The sequence below is a fragment of the Musca autumnalis genome, unplaced genomic scaffold, assembly GCF_047663935.1.
Source record: "Musca autumnalis isolate F117 unplaced genomic scaffold, ASM4766393v1 scaffold_4, whole genome shotgun sequence".
In the NCBI taxonomy this organism is placed as follows: domain Eukaryota; kingdom Metazoa; phylum Arthropoda; class Insecta; order Diptera; family Muscidae; genus Musca; species Musca autumnalis.
The window spans coordinates 244,718,618-244,735,317 of record NW_027411977.1 but is presented as its reverse complement, the minus strand read 5'-3'; the positions used below and the strand labels follow the sequence as shown (position 1 = coordinate 244,735,317).

The following is a 16,700-nucleotide window of genomic DNA, read 5'->3' as shown; positions in this document are numbered from 1 at the left end:
TCAGAATTTGTTATCAAGTGTTTGGTAGCCCACTTATGGTCATCGTAATTCATAGTCGTAGTATAATCCAACAAAAATGTGTATCATCAATTTAGGAAAAAGAGTAACGGAGGTTTGGAGAGGAACAAAACGCCCACCCAAACATACAGACGCTAGTAGGATTACGTCCATCATTATTACAATCGTTAGCATCACACACTTGTGGACCAAAACATTTGTAGTGGTTTTACCAAAAACTCTTTCGCCTATAAATACTGTTGGCCATTTGTGGTGAAGCATCATTGGCCCATAAGCCAACAGAAGTGTAAACAAAATAGAAATTGTTAAGCAATTTGATTTTGTTAAATAAATTTAAAAACTTCTGCAAAAATGGTAAGTAATCCTTTCAAACGCACTCACATATGTTGGAGCTCACTAAAAGGATTATTGTTTTGTGCTCTTAGAAATTCCACATAACCTTGTTGGCTTTTGGCCTTGCCATCGCCATGGTATCTGCCCAATCGAATGCCATTGATGCTGCCGTTGAGGAACCTTCCCAGGAATATTTACCTCCCGCCGAAGAAGCTGCCAAATTAGCCGAAGATGGTTATCGTTATAAAACCATACGCAAATTGAAATTCCGTGCTCGTCATCGTCGTGATGTCTCACAGGAATATCTGCCACCCGTAAACGAACCCAGTGAAGAATATTTGCCTCCCGTTGATGCCGCTGATACCAAGGTTGCCGATGATGGTTATCGTTACAAGACTGTACGCACCTTGAAATTCCGTTCCCGTCATCGCCGTGATGTCTCACAGGAATATTTGCCACCCGTCAACGAACCCAGTGAAGAATATTTACCTCCCGTTGAAGCCGATACCAAGGTTGCCGATGATGGTTATCGTTACAAGACTGTTCGCAAATTGAAATTGCGTCACCGTCAACGTCGTGATGTCAGCGAAATCGAACAGCCATCCAGTGAATATTTGCCACCCGTCGAAGTTGAATTGGCTCCTGATCTAAAAACTATTTTGGGTGATGATGGTTATCGTTACAAGACCGTAAAACGTTTCAAGGTTCGCCGTCATCGTCGTGAAGCTGAAAGTGATGCTGCTGATAACACCTCTGCTGCTTACTTGCCTCCAGCTGAGGAAATGGCGCCTGAAGCTGATATGGCTGCTGAAGCCAAAACTGCTGAATTGGCTGAAGATGGTTATCGCTACAAAACTTTGCGCAAACTCAAATACCGCCGTCGCCACTAATAACCCGACTTGGAGCTTATGGCTTGTGATATCTCATTGGACTTAAAAAATCTTAGTTTAGTTAGACAAGAAAAATGAAAATGGCAATAAAATAGCAACGGAATGTAAAAATCTTCCAAAAATAAAAAAAATGTGTTAAAAAAATTCTTTAAAGGATCATGGTAGAACAAATACAAGGTAAAGTTAATACTACAACAAATACAACTCGAACAACAACCACAAAGGAATTTGTGTTTGTTTGTAAACCTTAGTGTCAACGTAAATGTAAACAAAACAAGGAAATGTCTATAAATTATTGGAATTTAAAAAACTAATAATTTTTCACATTTGGTTGAATATTTTGGAAAACATGAATGAAAACTCATTAGATTTTCAATTTGAATGTTTCCATATCATTCCACTAAATGCATAATTTCTCGCAGAAAGTAGAATACTTGCAAAAATGTTTCGGGTCGCTGGTAATTCATTGAAAAAAGAGAAGATGTTTCAATCATTTGCTTTTGAAAACAAAAAAGCACATGTTTATTAGGGCTTTTTTCTTTTCAAGTTTAAGAAAATAGCACACATATTAACAAATATTGTACCGCCTCTATAAGCGGTGTTTTAGTGTGCGGCATGTCGTTCGGACCTGGAGGAGGTTACATGTCAATGATATGAAGCCGTCTTTATGGGAAATAGTTTTTTTTCTGATGAATAAATTTGTTCTTCAAAAATATATATCCCTAATATACATCGAACATAGAAATAAATACATAAAATGTCGAATGGAATTTGACACTAACACTACAACCCAGTTCAGTCAGCTGGGTATTGCTGCTACCTTTTCTTGTTCTACCATGTTAAAGGATATTAAAATTATTATATTAGGCAAAAACCTATAACTTTGCGTGTTGAAATACATGTATTTTGTTTTTTTTATTTTTTAACGCACACGCAACACGCAAAGTTTTAGGTTTTGGCCTTAAAATAAAATTCTGTCAAATACTCATTAGAAAATTATCTTGAATTTTTAAAAGAAAATTTAGTTGAAGTTTTAATAGTTATATTCTGTTGAATTTTTAATATAAACTTCTGCTGAATATTCAGTACAAAATTCTTGTGAATTTTAATAGAACATTTTTTTAAAAAGGTATAAAATTTGTTTAATTTCTAATTCTATTGAGTTTTCGGTAGAAAATTCTGTCAAACTTTCAACGCAAAATTAAGTTGAATTTTCAGCTAAAAATTCTGTAAAATCTTAATTAACAATTCTGACAAATTTCAATAAATATCCCGTTTAATAGAATATTCTCTTGACTTTTCAGTAGAATATTCTGTAGAAATTTCAACAGAAAATTCTGTTTAATTTTCCATAGAAAAATATGTTGAATTTTCAAGAAACAATTCAGCTGAAAATTTTGCAAAATCTTAATAGACAATTCTGAGAATTTTCAATAAAAATTTGTATTGAGTGCTCAATAGAAAATTCTGTGAAATTTTCAATGGGAAATTATGTTTTTGTATCAATAAAATTTTGTTGAATTTTCAACAGAAAATTCTGTTTAGTTTTCCATCGAAAAATATATTGAATTTTCAAGAAACAAATCAGCTGAAAATTCTGCAAAATCTTAATAGAAAATTCTAAGAATTTTCAATAAAAATTTTTGTTGAATGTTCAAAAGAATGTTCTGTGAAATTTTCAATGGAAAATTATGTATATTTTTCAATAAAATTCTGCTGAATTTTCAACTGAAAATTCTGTTTAATTTTCCATTGAAAAATATGTTGAATTTTCAAGAAACAATTCAGCTGAAAATTCGGAGAATTTTCAATAAAAATTTTTGTTGAATGTTCTATAGAATATTCTGTGAAATTTTCCATGGAAAATTATGTTGATTTTTTTTAATAAAAAATCCTGTTTAATTGAATATTCTCTTGAATTTTCAGTAAAAATTATAGAGGTGGTATATAAATAATATATAATAAATATTTAGTACTTTTCATGCACATAATTGCACATTTCAAAATACACCACATTTTATGGACAACCCCTACTTCTCAACTTTGACTCTTATAGCAAATTTCAAGATTTTAGCTTTATCCCTTCATATAATTTAGTTATGTTCATACACTTAGGTTGAATTTCCAAAACCCTTTGGTACATTATCTCATTTTAAATTACAGAATTCTAGCTCTATCCCGTTGCTTATGTCACACCTTCGCTCCAAAATTTTCAAGATTCTAACTTTAGCCATTTCGTCTGGTAGCTGATGAGTTAGTCATGCAATTATATTTATATTATTTTATGTATAGAAATTCAATACAAATTATATAAAATGTGATTGATTGTCTTAATAATTACGATGTAGACACGATTTAAATTTCTCAGCAACAATTTGGAAGGCATTGTCTTCTTTCGTATCTGAAAGAAAATAAAATTTTAAATATTTGCAAAAACAGCTTCGTAAATAAAACACAAAAAATTACATATTTTCTAATATTGTTTATTACTTACAATCTCCTGACGCCTTCCGAAACATGAGGCTGGCATACGTAAAGATAACAAATTATAATTACCTAAAAGATAAAATAAATGTTTTATTATTATTATTTTTATTATTATTATTATTTTTTTTTTTCAAAAAGGTGCACTGTTTGTAAATATATCCATATCTCTATATTGAGCATAAATCCCGCCCAATATATACTATAATATGCGATTAATCCCGTTGTGACGTTATATACTTATCGAGCGGAAATGTACCATCTAACACAATATGGAAACTAAATGCTGTAGTACTGCTATCACAAACCACTTTATTCAAATCAGAGCTTCGGAGTCGAGCTATTTTTCCTTCGACTCCGACTCCAGGCCAGTTTTTTTTTCACGACTTCGACTCCGTAGTCGATTCCGAGGGTAATTTTATAGCAAGCGAAGAGGAGAAGAAAAATTGGTATAAATTATGTTGTTCTTTTTCTTCAGTTTTCTAAATACAATCGTTGAGTAAAGAGAGCAATGTGAGTAAATAAATCAGTGTTTTGTGTTTTCTTAAAGAAATGGGGCTTTTTAGTAATTGAACCAAAAAGGTGAATGGGAATATTTTATTGTATAAGGAAGAAATTGCATTTAATATTGGTAATTACATCAATACATTTTTCATATACATACATATGTATATCTGAAATATGGATATACCTATTTATTACATTATATACATTTAATTCCAGATGAAGAAAATGTGTTTTATTTCACAACTAAGAAGAAGCGTTCAACGATGTTTCTATATAATTTTTTTCTTTTTAAAAGTGCGACTTTTTAATAATTATTTCATTCAGTTTTTCTTTTATTAAAGTCTGTTATGTATTTCTTTAAAATTTTTTATGTACCTCTGTGTCTGTTGTTGCTTTTGCTTTTTTCTATGCCTTTCAATAAACCACCACCATTTATAAATGTGTTTACATTTTAGAAGTAGCCAGTGAGAGCATACATTTCAATGTGTTTCACATTGACACTTACGCTCCCTTGCTCTCAGAAAGCGCCCACTGGTTCATGTGTTTGTTTGTTTTTTTGGCTTTTGGGTTTGTATTCATTTGCACCCAAACATATATTTGTTTGCAGGACCCAAACATATGTTATGTTTGGGACATATGTTAGAGAGGCCATTTTATTTTTCTGTGTGTAGATTTATCTTCAATACCAGCCAGCACATAGGCAGACCAGTAGGTCTTTTCCTATAAAATTGTTCTGATCTTTGAAGTCTAGTTTGTTTCCTCATAGAAGATCTAAGGACTTATGTAGAGAACATGTTGGACTTCGTTGTGGTGATCAGTAGGATTTCTCATAGAAGAGCACAATGTCTCCATAGTAGTCCAATAGTTCTTCTCATAGAAGATAATACCACTGGACTTCTAGCAGGAGACTTGCAGGAATTCTAAAAAAACAAATAAGTCAAAGCAATTGAGGGCAATAGTAGGAAGGGGCCGATATCATGTGATATCCTACATCACTACTCCTGAATATTAGCTTTCCTCCAATTTTTTTTTTGAATTTAAATTATAATAAAAAGTTTATTTGAAATTTGTTATATTTTTAAGTTAGATTAAATGTCGCCAACATTACTGAGGGGTATTTTGCCACCGTCGAAAATTTGATGTGTAGAAAATCCCTGTCAGGTCACATTAAATTTTCAATAGTGGCAAAATTCCATCAGTAATGTTGGCGAAATTTCTTGAGTATTTCAGCCATGTAATACTTTTCTAAATGTGGTGTCTTAGTATACGCCGTTCGGACTCGGTGATAAACAGTAGGTCCCATGAATCGGGGTGCACTCATTGATATGAGAGAAGGCTCTCTTGTCCCTACATATTTAAAATTTCTTTGAATATCAGTTTTATTTTCTGGAATAATATAAATAAATACATAAGACACCGAGTACACTTTGAAAAAAAAGTTGGCGAAGCTACCCTGCAATATACATACATATGTATAGAAACTCCATTTGGACAATTAATACGCTAGGACTTCACGTAATTTGCATGATAGAAACAATTTGTAGAATGACAGGAAGACGTGGTTCCCCACACGAAACCCATAATAACCCATTATATTTTAAGGCGGGCCTACTGCCTAATATATAATTGGGGAAAGGTCAGTAGTTCTTTTTCCATATATAGGCTATTTTGCCGGTATATGCCTTCCAGGAAAAAAATATAGACCAAAAATATTTTTTGTTATTTTTCACACAAAAGTAATGATCAATTTCACTCGCCAAATAAAATCAGATCATAATCAAAAATTTTAGGGATTTTCTTCTACCTACACAAAAGTTGTGGTCCATGTTAAATGTTATTTGATCGCCATCTTAAATTGCAAGCTTCTCCCTTGTCATATAATTTTACCTTATTTAAAATTTCGCGTTGATCGGACTATTATTGCGACCTACAGAGTCGCTACAAAATTGCGTAAATATTATGTTTTTGGTCCATTTCACGAAGGATGCTTCTGTAGACGCTTTCTGTAAGAAAGGGTGCTTCTAAAAAGCTTTTCTCTAAGAAAGGATGCTTCTGTAGACGCTTTCTCTAAGAAAGGATGCTTCTGTAGACGCTTTATCTAAGACCCCCTCTCTAAGGAAAGACGGTTCTTTAGACCTTTTCTCTAAGAAAGGGTGCTTCTATAGACACTTTCTGTAAGAAAGAGTGATTCTATAGGCCTTTCACTAAGAAAGGATGCTTCTATAGACCCTTTCTCTAAGAAAGGATGCTTCTAAGAAGCCTTTCTTTAAGAAATGATGCTTCTGTAGACGCTTATTCTAAGAAAGGATGATTCTATTGTCCCTTTATCTTAGAAAAGACGCTTCTATAGACCCTTTCTCTAAGAAAGGATGTTTCTAGATACCTTTTGTCTAAGAAAGGATGCTTCTGTATACGCTTTCTCTAAGAAAGGACACTTCTATACCCCCATTAAGAAAGGATGCTTCTATAGACCCTTTATCTAAGAAAGGATGCTTGTGTAGACCCTATAGGTAATTTCTGTAAGAAAGCTTGTTTTTAAAGAAGCTTTCTGTAAGAAGAAACGTGTGTGGTAACAAATCACTTGATAACCCAACAACTTCTTATGTCTTATACTTCTAATAAAATTTAGAATGAAAATAAAAGAGGTTTACCGCGGTAATTATTTGAAGTCAAACACCCACCAAAACATACAAACACTTGTGTTATGTCCACCATCGTCATCATCATCATTAGTGGCACACACTTGTGGACTAAAACATTTGTAGTTGCTTTATAAAGACCTCTTGTCGACTATAAATACTGCTGGTCATGTTCGGTAAAGCATCATTGGTCCATAAGCCAACAGAAGTGTAAACAAAATAGAAATTGTTAAACAATTTGATTTTGTTAAATAAATTTAAAAACTTCTACAAAAATGGTAAGTAATCCGCTCAAAAACACACACAGGAGCTCACTAAAAGGACTATTGTTTTGTTCTCATAGAAACTCCACATAACCTTGTTGGGTTTTGGCCTTGCCATCGCTGTGGTCGCAGCCCAATCGTATGCCATTGATACTGCCGTTGAGGAACCTTCCCAGGAATATTTACCACCCGCCGAAGAAGCTGATGCTGCCAAATTAGCCGAAGATGGTTATCGTTATAAAACCATACGCAAATTGAAATTCCGTGCCCGTCATCGTCGTGATGTCTCACAGGAATATTTGCCACCAGTCAATGAACCCAGTGAAGAATATTTGCCTCCCGTTGATGCCGTCGATACCAAGGTTTCCGATGATGGTTATCGTTACCAGACTGTACGCACCTTGAAATTCCGTTCCCGCCATCGTCGTGATGTTTCACAGGAATATTTGCCACCAGTCAATGAACCCAGTGAAGAATATTTGCCTCCCGTTGATGCCGTCGATACCAAGGTTTCCGATGATGGTTATCGTTACAAGACTGTACGCACCTTGAAATTCCGTTCCCGTCATCGTCGTGATGTCTCACAGGAATATTTGCCACCTGTCAATGAACCCAGTGAAGAATATTTGCCTCCAGTTGACCAAGTCGAAACCAAGGTTGCCGATGATGGTTATCGTTACAAAACTGTGCGCAAATTGAAACTGCGTCACCGTCAACGTCGTGATGTCAGCGAAATTGAACAGCCATCCAGTGAATATTTGCCACCCGTCGAAGTTGAGTTGGCTCCCGATCTAAAAACCATTTTGGGTGATGATGGTTATCGTTACAAGACCGTAAAACGTTTCAAGGTACGCCGTCATCGTCGTGAAGCTGAAAGTGATGCTGCCGCTGCTGATAACACCTCTGCTGCTTACTTGCCTCCAGCTGAGGAAATGGCCGTTGAAGCTGATATGGCTGCTGAAGCCAAAACTGCTGAATTAGCTGAAGATGGTTATCGTTACAAGACTTTGCGCAAACTCAAATACCGCCGTCGCAACTAATAACCCGACTTGGACCTCATGGTTTGTGATATCTCATTGGAATATATTTTTAAAATGTTAGTTTAATTAGCCAAAAGAAAAAATATTAAAATGGAAACAAAATAGCAAGGGAGTGTAAAAATCATCCACAAAAAATAGTGGTCAAATTTCATTTAAAGGATATAAGTAGTAGGGGTCTTATAAAGGTGAAAATGTATAAGATAATTGTCGAACAGTTGCCAAGGAAGAGAGCAAACCAAAGGTATTATGTAAATATACCGAGTTTTTAAAGGATTTAACTGTTCAGTACCAATACCTGAAAATATAATGGAAGGATTTTTGGACCATTTTTTGTGACTACCATTTCATTTATTCTGAATGATTGTGACACAAAGTGTGAAGCCTCAATGCAAAGATTGGCTAATAGAAGCGCCTTCTATAAACAGAAGCCCTTCGAATTACACATATTTGTAGGAAAGGTACGTAACCGATCCAGGATTGCCAAGCCCTAACTTGCCACTGACTGGTAGAACGCAAACGATTTAATGGTAGATAGGCGATTTATTGAAGATAGCTCATTGAAAAAAGCGAAGTCCCGGTACACATTAGGCATTCTTAGATCGCAATTAGCAATTTCATGATATTACTCTAGTATGAAACTTGATATATGAACGCATAATCTCATGATTTGTTTTAATCAAATCACTCTAGTGTTGACCGAGAATAAGTTATTTTAAGAGGCACTAGCACGTGTCCACTACTTCGTTAGCGAAATGTTGCCATTTATAAAAAAGGGGATGCAAATAGACACCCGTTTTATTAATTCCAGAATTAATAAAATGAAATTTAAAAAATTTATTCAAATTACAAAATTCGATTCCTAACCTTCCCAACGCCAACGATACAACATTTTTACTGCCAGCACTCCTTTGGCCGGTTTCTGTAAGACGATTCGAATTCAAATTCGTTCGAATTAGAATTTTTTGTTTGTTTGAAAACAAAAATGAGTTCCAAAAAATTTTCAAAAAACAGAAGGTAGATGTTCGAGCTAATATGAATTAAAAACGTCTTAGTGAAACAGGCCATTTGAGTAGTTTGAATTTCAAGAACCATATTTTCATGTTAACCTATTACGCTTAGAGTCAATGACCTTCATTGAAAAATTTATTACTTTTTTGCACATACAGTACGCATTTTCCAGATCTATTCCATCACCCAATACTAAATTTAGTAGCATTAACTACTTTTCGTAAGCTTATAACTATATTTTTCCAAAAACTCCTCTTTATCTCAACCCTAACCCCAGATTTTAAATTTCAATTATATTCCTTCATATAAATTTAAACGTTTTTTCCCAATTCTAAACTTAGTACCTTTCGAACTCTTATACTACGCATTTCCAAAAACACATCCACATCTCAACCGTACACACCAACACTGCCCCTAATACCAAAATTCAGAATTCAAACTCTTTCTGTACAACTTTTGTACTGGGAGTACCATTTACCAAGTTTTTGTATCTTTCGTTTACCTACTGAACGTATGTCCAAAGCTCTTCCTTACACAGCAACACTGACCTCAGTTCCAAACTTCCGAATTCAAAGTCTATGTCTAGACCCAAGTCAATATTTAGTACCTTTTGTACGTACTAAAGTATTAAAAAAAAAACAAGTTAAAAAGTATCAGTTGGCTTTGCCGACAGAGATATACCCTCAGCCTGTGCAAATTGAAACACTTTTTTCACAAAAAAACTTATGTATTTAGGGGGTTTCAAAATTTTGGTCGTATGAACCCACAAAAATTTTGACTAGGATTAAAGTTCAACAATTTTGCGGAAAAGGTACATAAAGGAATGGGCCGACATAGACCATGGGGGTGCCATAGGGGGTTTTTACACCCTTCGGACTGTTTTCTCAAGAAGTATGAACTTGCCCCTGAAACAACTTTTACCATCGTAATTGAAGCAGCGAATGAAAGTTGCTTCAACAAAAATCAAAGTGATTTAATAGCAGGTCTTAAAGTGAACTTATCCAAAATTTTGTGTGGGAGGTACGGAATGGAGTGGATATTTGTCCACTCCATTTCCATATTCGAACCTGATCAATATCTGGTAGATATTATGAGAATGTGTAAAGTATGGACCAAATCGGTCACTCCCATCAAGAGTTATCGTGCGCACAATTTTTCCGAATATTTTTGAACTTTTGTGGGGTAGGTACCTGAAGGAGTGGACCGATATGGCTTATCTACGAACTTAAACTAAGTTTGGAAACAATATTACGAAGGCCAAATTTTGGCCGGAATCGGCATTTCCGTTCGATAATTATCTTGCGCTTCCACCCATAAACATGGTGTCATAGGGTTTGTTTTTCAACTTTCAGGCTATTTTTTCAGGAAGTATGGACTTGCCCCTGAGGAAACTTGTACCTTCGTATAGGGGACAGTGAATACAAAATGTTACAACAAAAGCCAAGGCGATTCGAGAGCAGGTCCTAAACTGAACATTTCCGCAATTTTGTGTGGGAGGTACTCGAAGGAGTTTACCGATTGAGTCCATATTGGAACCTCATCTAAGTCTGATAGAAATTTCATAATGTGCAATGTATGGACCAAATCGGTTACTTCCTTCAAGAGTTATCAAACGCAAATTTCCGAACATTTTCGAACTTTTGTGGGGGAGGTACCGGAAGGAGTGGACCGATATAATCCATCTTTGAACTTGAACTAAGTTTGGACGAAATATTACGAAAGCCAAATTTTGGACAGAATCGGCAGGTCCGTTCGAGAGTTATCATGCGCTCCAACCACTACACACGGTGCCATAGGGTTTTTTGTAACTTTCAGGCTATTTGCTGAGGAAGTATGGACTTGCCCCTAATGAAACTTACAGCGTCATATAGAGGACAGCGAATACAACTTGCGTAAACAAAAATCAAATCGATTCGAGACCAGGTCCTAATCTGAACTTTTCCGAAATTTTGTGTGGGAGGTACCCGAAGGAGTGGACCGATTGAGTCCATATTGGAACCTCATCTAAGTTTGGTAGAAATTACACGATGTGCAAAGTATGGACCAAATCGGTTATTCCCTACAAGAGTTAACGTGCGCACAAGTTTTGCGACAATTTTTGAACATTTGTGGGGGAGGTACCTGAAGGAGTGGACCTATATGGCCCATCTTCGAACTTAAATCGAATCTGGACAAAATATTTCGATACCCAAAATTTGAACCGAATCGATTGATCCGTTCGAGAGTTATCGTGCGCACCAGCCAGCCAGACAGACAGACGGACGGACGGACATTGCTAGATCTACTCAAAATTGTCTGAAACGGATATCGTACAAACATACTTGGGGTCTAAAACCATTATTTCGATGAGGCACATTTTTGGTCGTATCAAAGTGTAAATACCCTCTTTAGCCTAAAGGCTGAGGGTATAAAAAACAAATACACACAAAAGTTCCCATAATACAAAGTTTAGGAATACCTCTACGCCGAATACGAAATTAAGTAGCATTTAATATTCTTCGTATAATTATAGTAGGTACTTCGAAAAACACATCCACATCTCATTTAATAATTTTAGTATACTTATGGTACGTATTTCTAAAATTCAATATCAAAAAACCCTAATACCCTAGACATACGACAGCGTTAATTTGCATTGACTGCCTTAATTTAAATTAATTTGTGCATTATCCACATTCTTAATGCACAAAATCAAAGGGAATTTAAACTGTATTTAGGTATTTCAATATGGCAATGATGTAAGAGAGAGCTCATATTCATGTAGGAGATAGAGCATATTCATGCTCTGAGACACAATTTGCATTGCAAACAACAGAAACCGTCGTCTGTCAGGTTAAAATTAAATGCCCATCTTAATGCAAATTAACGTTGCCGTCTGTCTAGGGTATTATACAAAAACTCAGAATTTTAACTCTATTTGGTACCTTACGTACTCTTATAGAATGTATTAGCAAAACCGCCTATATATCACAAACCTACACACAAACAGTGAGCCTTATGCCAAAATTCAGAAAATCTCTTATATACCTAAACCCAATACCTAATTAAGTACCGTTTAGTATTTTTCGTACAACCATCTCTACATATCAACCCTACGCAATCGATCTTCATTCCAAATATCATAATTACAACTCTGTCCCTTCAAACCATACGAAAATTAGTATCAGATAGTACTTTTCGTGTCTTTTCAGTACGTATTTCCAAATCCCCGAGCAGACAACATCAAAAAATTTCAACGGTGGCTAAATACCCCTCTGTAATGTTGGCGACATTTAATGAGTATTTCAGCCATGTACAACTTCTCTACAAGTGGTGTCTTAGGTCCCATATCATATGAATCGCGGTGCACTCATTGATATGAGAGAAGTCTCCTTTGTCCCGTATGTGATGTTTGTAGGACAATTATTATTATTATTTAGAGTTGTGTAGTTCGCGAACGAACTAGTTCAATTGAACGACTCACCTGAAAGAACGACTGAACTAGATCACTCGAAGTCCTTCTTTATAGTTCAGTAAAAGAAAGAAAGAAATGTCAGCTGTTTCAACCACTTCATACAAAACGATGATCTAGTTCAATGTGTCTAATGAACGCTACGGTAAACGCGTATGTTTTTACATATTCTCTTAAAAAACGCTTTCATTTAGGTGTATGGGGTAAAAGAAAAAAATATGTTGCGAGCCACTTAAGTATAGTACACATTGACAAGCAAAACTGACAGTCATCGAGGTCTATTTCGTGAATATCAAAGCCTAATGAAAAATTTCTTTTGTAATCTCTAAATAACACCGTATATATTGTATTTCAAACGTTTTTAGCTAAATAAAAGTTGTTATTTGCCCGAAAATTGTCCTAAAAGTACGTTGACTGTCATTTTTGAATGATAGTGTGTACTCCCCTTTAGGAGCCTATACGTTAACTAGGCGTTTACACCAGACAATTTTTCTTCAAATACAACCCTTATTTATTAACACATACATACATTTGTCAGCTGTCCATCATTATACCCTACACCACTATGTGGTAAGGGGTATTATGTGTTAGTGCATTTGTATGTAACATACAAAAGGAAGCGAGATAGACCCATAGTTCCTTCTAGGGATATACATAGAATCACTTTCTGAGTCGATTTATGCATGTCCGTCCGTCCGTCCGTCCGTCCGTCCGTTCGCAACATACAGGTCGCATTTGTTGACCGATTTCGCTGAAAATTGGGGAATACTATTTTTTTAGCCGTCGGAAGATCAAGTTCGAAGATGGGCTATATCGGTCCAAGTTTTGGTATAGCCCCCATATATATTTTCGGCCGATTTCACGTATTTTCTGTAACACACACGCTATATATGTCCGATTTCGATGAAATTTGGAATGTGTGACTGAATTTGGTCTAAAAATAAATGTGCCAAATTATATCGAAATCGGTTCAGATTTGGATATAGCTCCCATATATATGTCCGCCCGATTTCACGTATGCGATGTACCAATCACGCTATATACCTCCGATTTTAATGAAATTTTGAATGTTTGACTGAATTTAGTATAGAAATAAGTGTGCCAAATTATATCGAAATCGGTTCAGATTTGGATATAGCACCCATATATATTTTCGGCCGATTTCGCGTATTTGCTGCTCTAAACACGCTATATAAGTCGGATTTCAATGATATTTGGAATGTGTGACTGAATTCGGTCTGGAAATAAATGTGCCAAATTATATCAAAATCGGTTTAGATCTGGATATAGCTCCGGTTTATATTTTACATATTCACAGTGGTGTAGGGTATCATATAGTCGGCCCCGACCGACTTTGATCCTTTCCTTACTGGTTTTTTTTTTACAGACAGTAGGGTAAATAAATTTTTGACGTTTTCGTAAAATAAGTGAGATAATAATTGAAATGTGTTGAAAACAAAAGAACATGAACAAAAACAAAAAGGGTGCAAATTTGTTCTTAGGAACTAATATAGTCCGGTCAAAATAGACATGCGCATAAGGGGGAAATATCAAAAATTCCCACAAAGCTGAATTTTGGTGAAGAGCTAGGGTTGGCCATTAGAAGCAACGTCCTAAAAGTCCCCATCGATCCCATGTGTGCAAAACAAGTTATTCGGGGTCAAAGGTCATTTTTGGAGGCATTATTCAGCTTTTCTAATTTTTCTCAAAAACGGTAATACTTAGCAAAAGCCCGCTAAAGTAAAAGTTGTACATTCAATAATTGTCTACAAGATTGGTCTTTATGATTCTTAAAAAAGACTTACCATTTTCGAGATATCTCGATCTAAAAGTCAAATAAAAAATTAGCCGCGTAAGTACATTATGAGGCGAACCGGTTAAAGTAACGACACTATGTTTTAGATACTTCCGTAAGCTATCAAACGATATCCACTTTACAGTAATCGGTTCAGTAGAACCGGGCCTAACCCGGTTTTTAAATTTGGCCTTTCGGGTCTAATAACCGGCGAACCGGATCCGCATCCGTTGAAAATTATACATTTCCGTAATCAGCGCAACAAACCCTACCTTCGGACAAAACTTGAAAAAAATCGGAGAGTTTTCGTTGGGGTCGTTCCCGTTGGGCTTTCGATTATACATGTGGGTTAAATGGGCTATTTTTGCATAAAATGACTCTAACATTGAATAACTCTACTAAACACTGTCAAACTTAAAGATAATTTTTCTGTCTACAATATTTACTTTAGTCACTTTTTGATTAGATCAACCGTTTTCAAAAAATAAATCCGAAAACCTAAAAACCCTTAAATTTTGACCTTTGACCCCGAATAATTTTTTTTGCACACATGGGATCGATGGGGACTTTTAGGACGTTGCTTCTAATGGCAAACCCTAGCTCTCCACCAAATTTCAGCTTTGTGGGAATTTTTGCTATTTCAATGTCTATTTTGACCGGACTAATATGTCTGAAAACAGAAAATATAGTGGAATTTGGATGCATTTTAAGGAAAACAAGTAAAAAAGTATCAGTCGGCTTTGCCGACAGAGATATACCCTCAGCCTGTGTATATTGAATCAATTTTTTCCCAAAAAAATTAAAAATTTTGGTCGTTTGAACTGACAAAAATGTTGATTAGGATTAAAGATCAAAATTTTTGCGGAGGAGATACTAAAAAGAATGGATCTCCAGCCACTACATATGGTACCATAGGGGTTTTTTACAACTTCAGGGATGTTTGCTTAAGATGTATGGACTTGCTCCTGAAACAACTTTTACCATCGCAATTGAGGCAGCGAATGCAAGTTGCTTACCAAGCAGGACTATAGGAAAAGTTTGGAGTTTCAATTAACTGACATAATTTCGCATATACATTTATGTAATGAAGTGCGATATATATACTAGTTTCCAAGCTTTGCCTTCGTCTGCCACAACAACAACATCCTAATACACCTGAAGATCGGCTTTACCACCCGTGAAACGTAGTGTAATGGTTGGATGTGTGGGACTTCGGTAGACTCCTAATTTTTCAATGTATCTCTAAAGGCCTAACAGCTCAACTCGAAAGAGAATTAATTAAAGTGATTCGAAAGCAGGTCTTAAAGTGAACATGTATCCGAAATTTTGTGCGGTAGGTACCGGATGGAGTGGACAAATATAGTCCATATTTGAACCTGATCTATATCTGGTAGATATATTAGGATGTGTAATGTATGGTCCAATTCGGCCACTCTCTTCAAGAGTTATCGTACGCACAATTTTTCCGAACATTTTTGAACTTTTGTGGGGGAGGTACCTGAAGGAGTTGACCGATATGGCTTATCTTCGAACTTAAACTATGTTTGGGCAAAATATTACTAAGGCCAAACTTTGGACCGAATCGGCTGACCTGTTCGAGAGTTATTTTGCCCTCCAACCTCCTCACTCGGTGTCATAGGGGTTTTTTGCAACTTTTAGGCTATTTTCTCAGGAAGTATGGACCCTGATGCCCCTGATGAAACTTATACCGTCGTATGGAGGACAGTGAATACAAGTTCCTAAAGCAAAAATCAAAGGGGAGTGGACCGATTGAGTCCATATTAAAACCTGATCTAAGTCTGGTACACGCTCCACGATGGGCAAAGTATGGACCGAATCGGTTACTCCATTCAAGAGTTATCGCGCGCACAAATTTTCCGAACATTTTCGAACTTTTGTGGGGGAGGTACCGGAAGGAGTGGACCGATGTAGCTCATCTTCGAACTTAAACTAAGTTTGGGCAAAATATTGCGAAAGCCAAAATTTGAACCGAATCGGTTCATCCGTTCGAGAGTTATCGTGCGATCCAGCCAGCCAGCCAGCCAGACAGACAGACGGACGGACATTGCTCAATCGACTCCAAATTGTCTGTAACACATTTCGTCCAAACATACTTGGGGTCTAAAACCATTATTTCGATGAGGCACATTTTGCTCGTATGAAAGTGTATATACCCTCGTTAGCATAAATGCTGAGGGTATAATGAATCTAAGCAAGCAAAAAAGTATCAGTCGGCTTTGCCGACAGAAATATACCCTCAGTCTGTGTGGAT

At 35.8% G+C, this 16,700-nt stretch overlaps 1 protein-coding gene across 1 annotated transcript; it reads left to right on the top strand.

Annotated features, from left to right (window-relative positions):
• Positions 1-485: 485 nt before the first annotated feature.
• On the top strand, positions 486-8,174 carry LOC141403306 (uncharacterized). The gene is made up of 2 exons (XM_073985496.1): positions 486-1,230; positions 7,267-8,174. Exons 1-2 carry the CDS (start codon positions 486-488, stop codon positions 8,172-8,174), a joined length of 1,653 nt encoding a protein of 550 aa, XP_073841597.1.
• Positions 8,175-16,700: the final 8,526 nt, after the last annotated feature.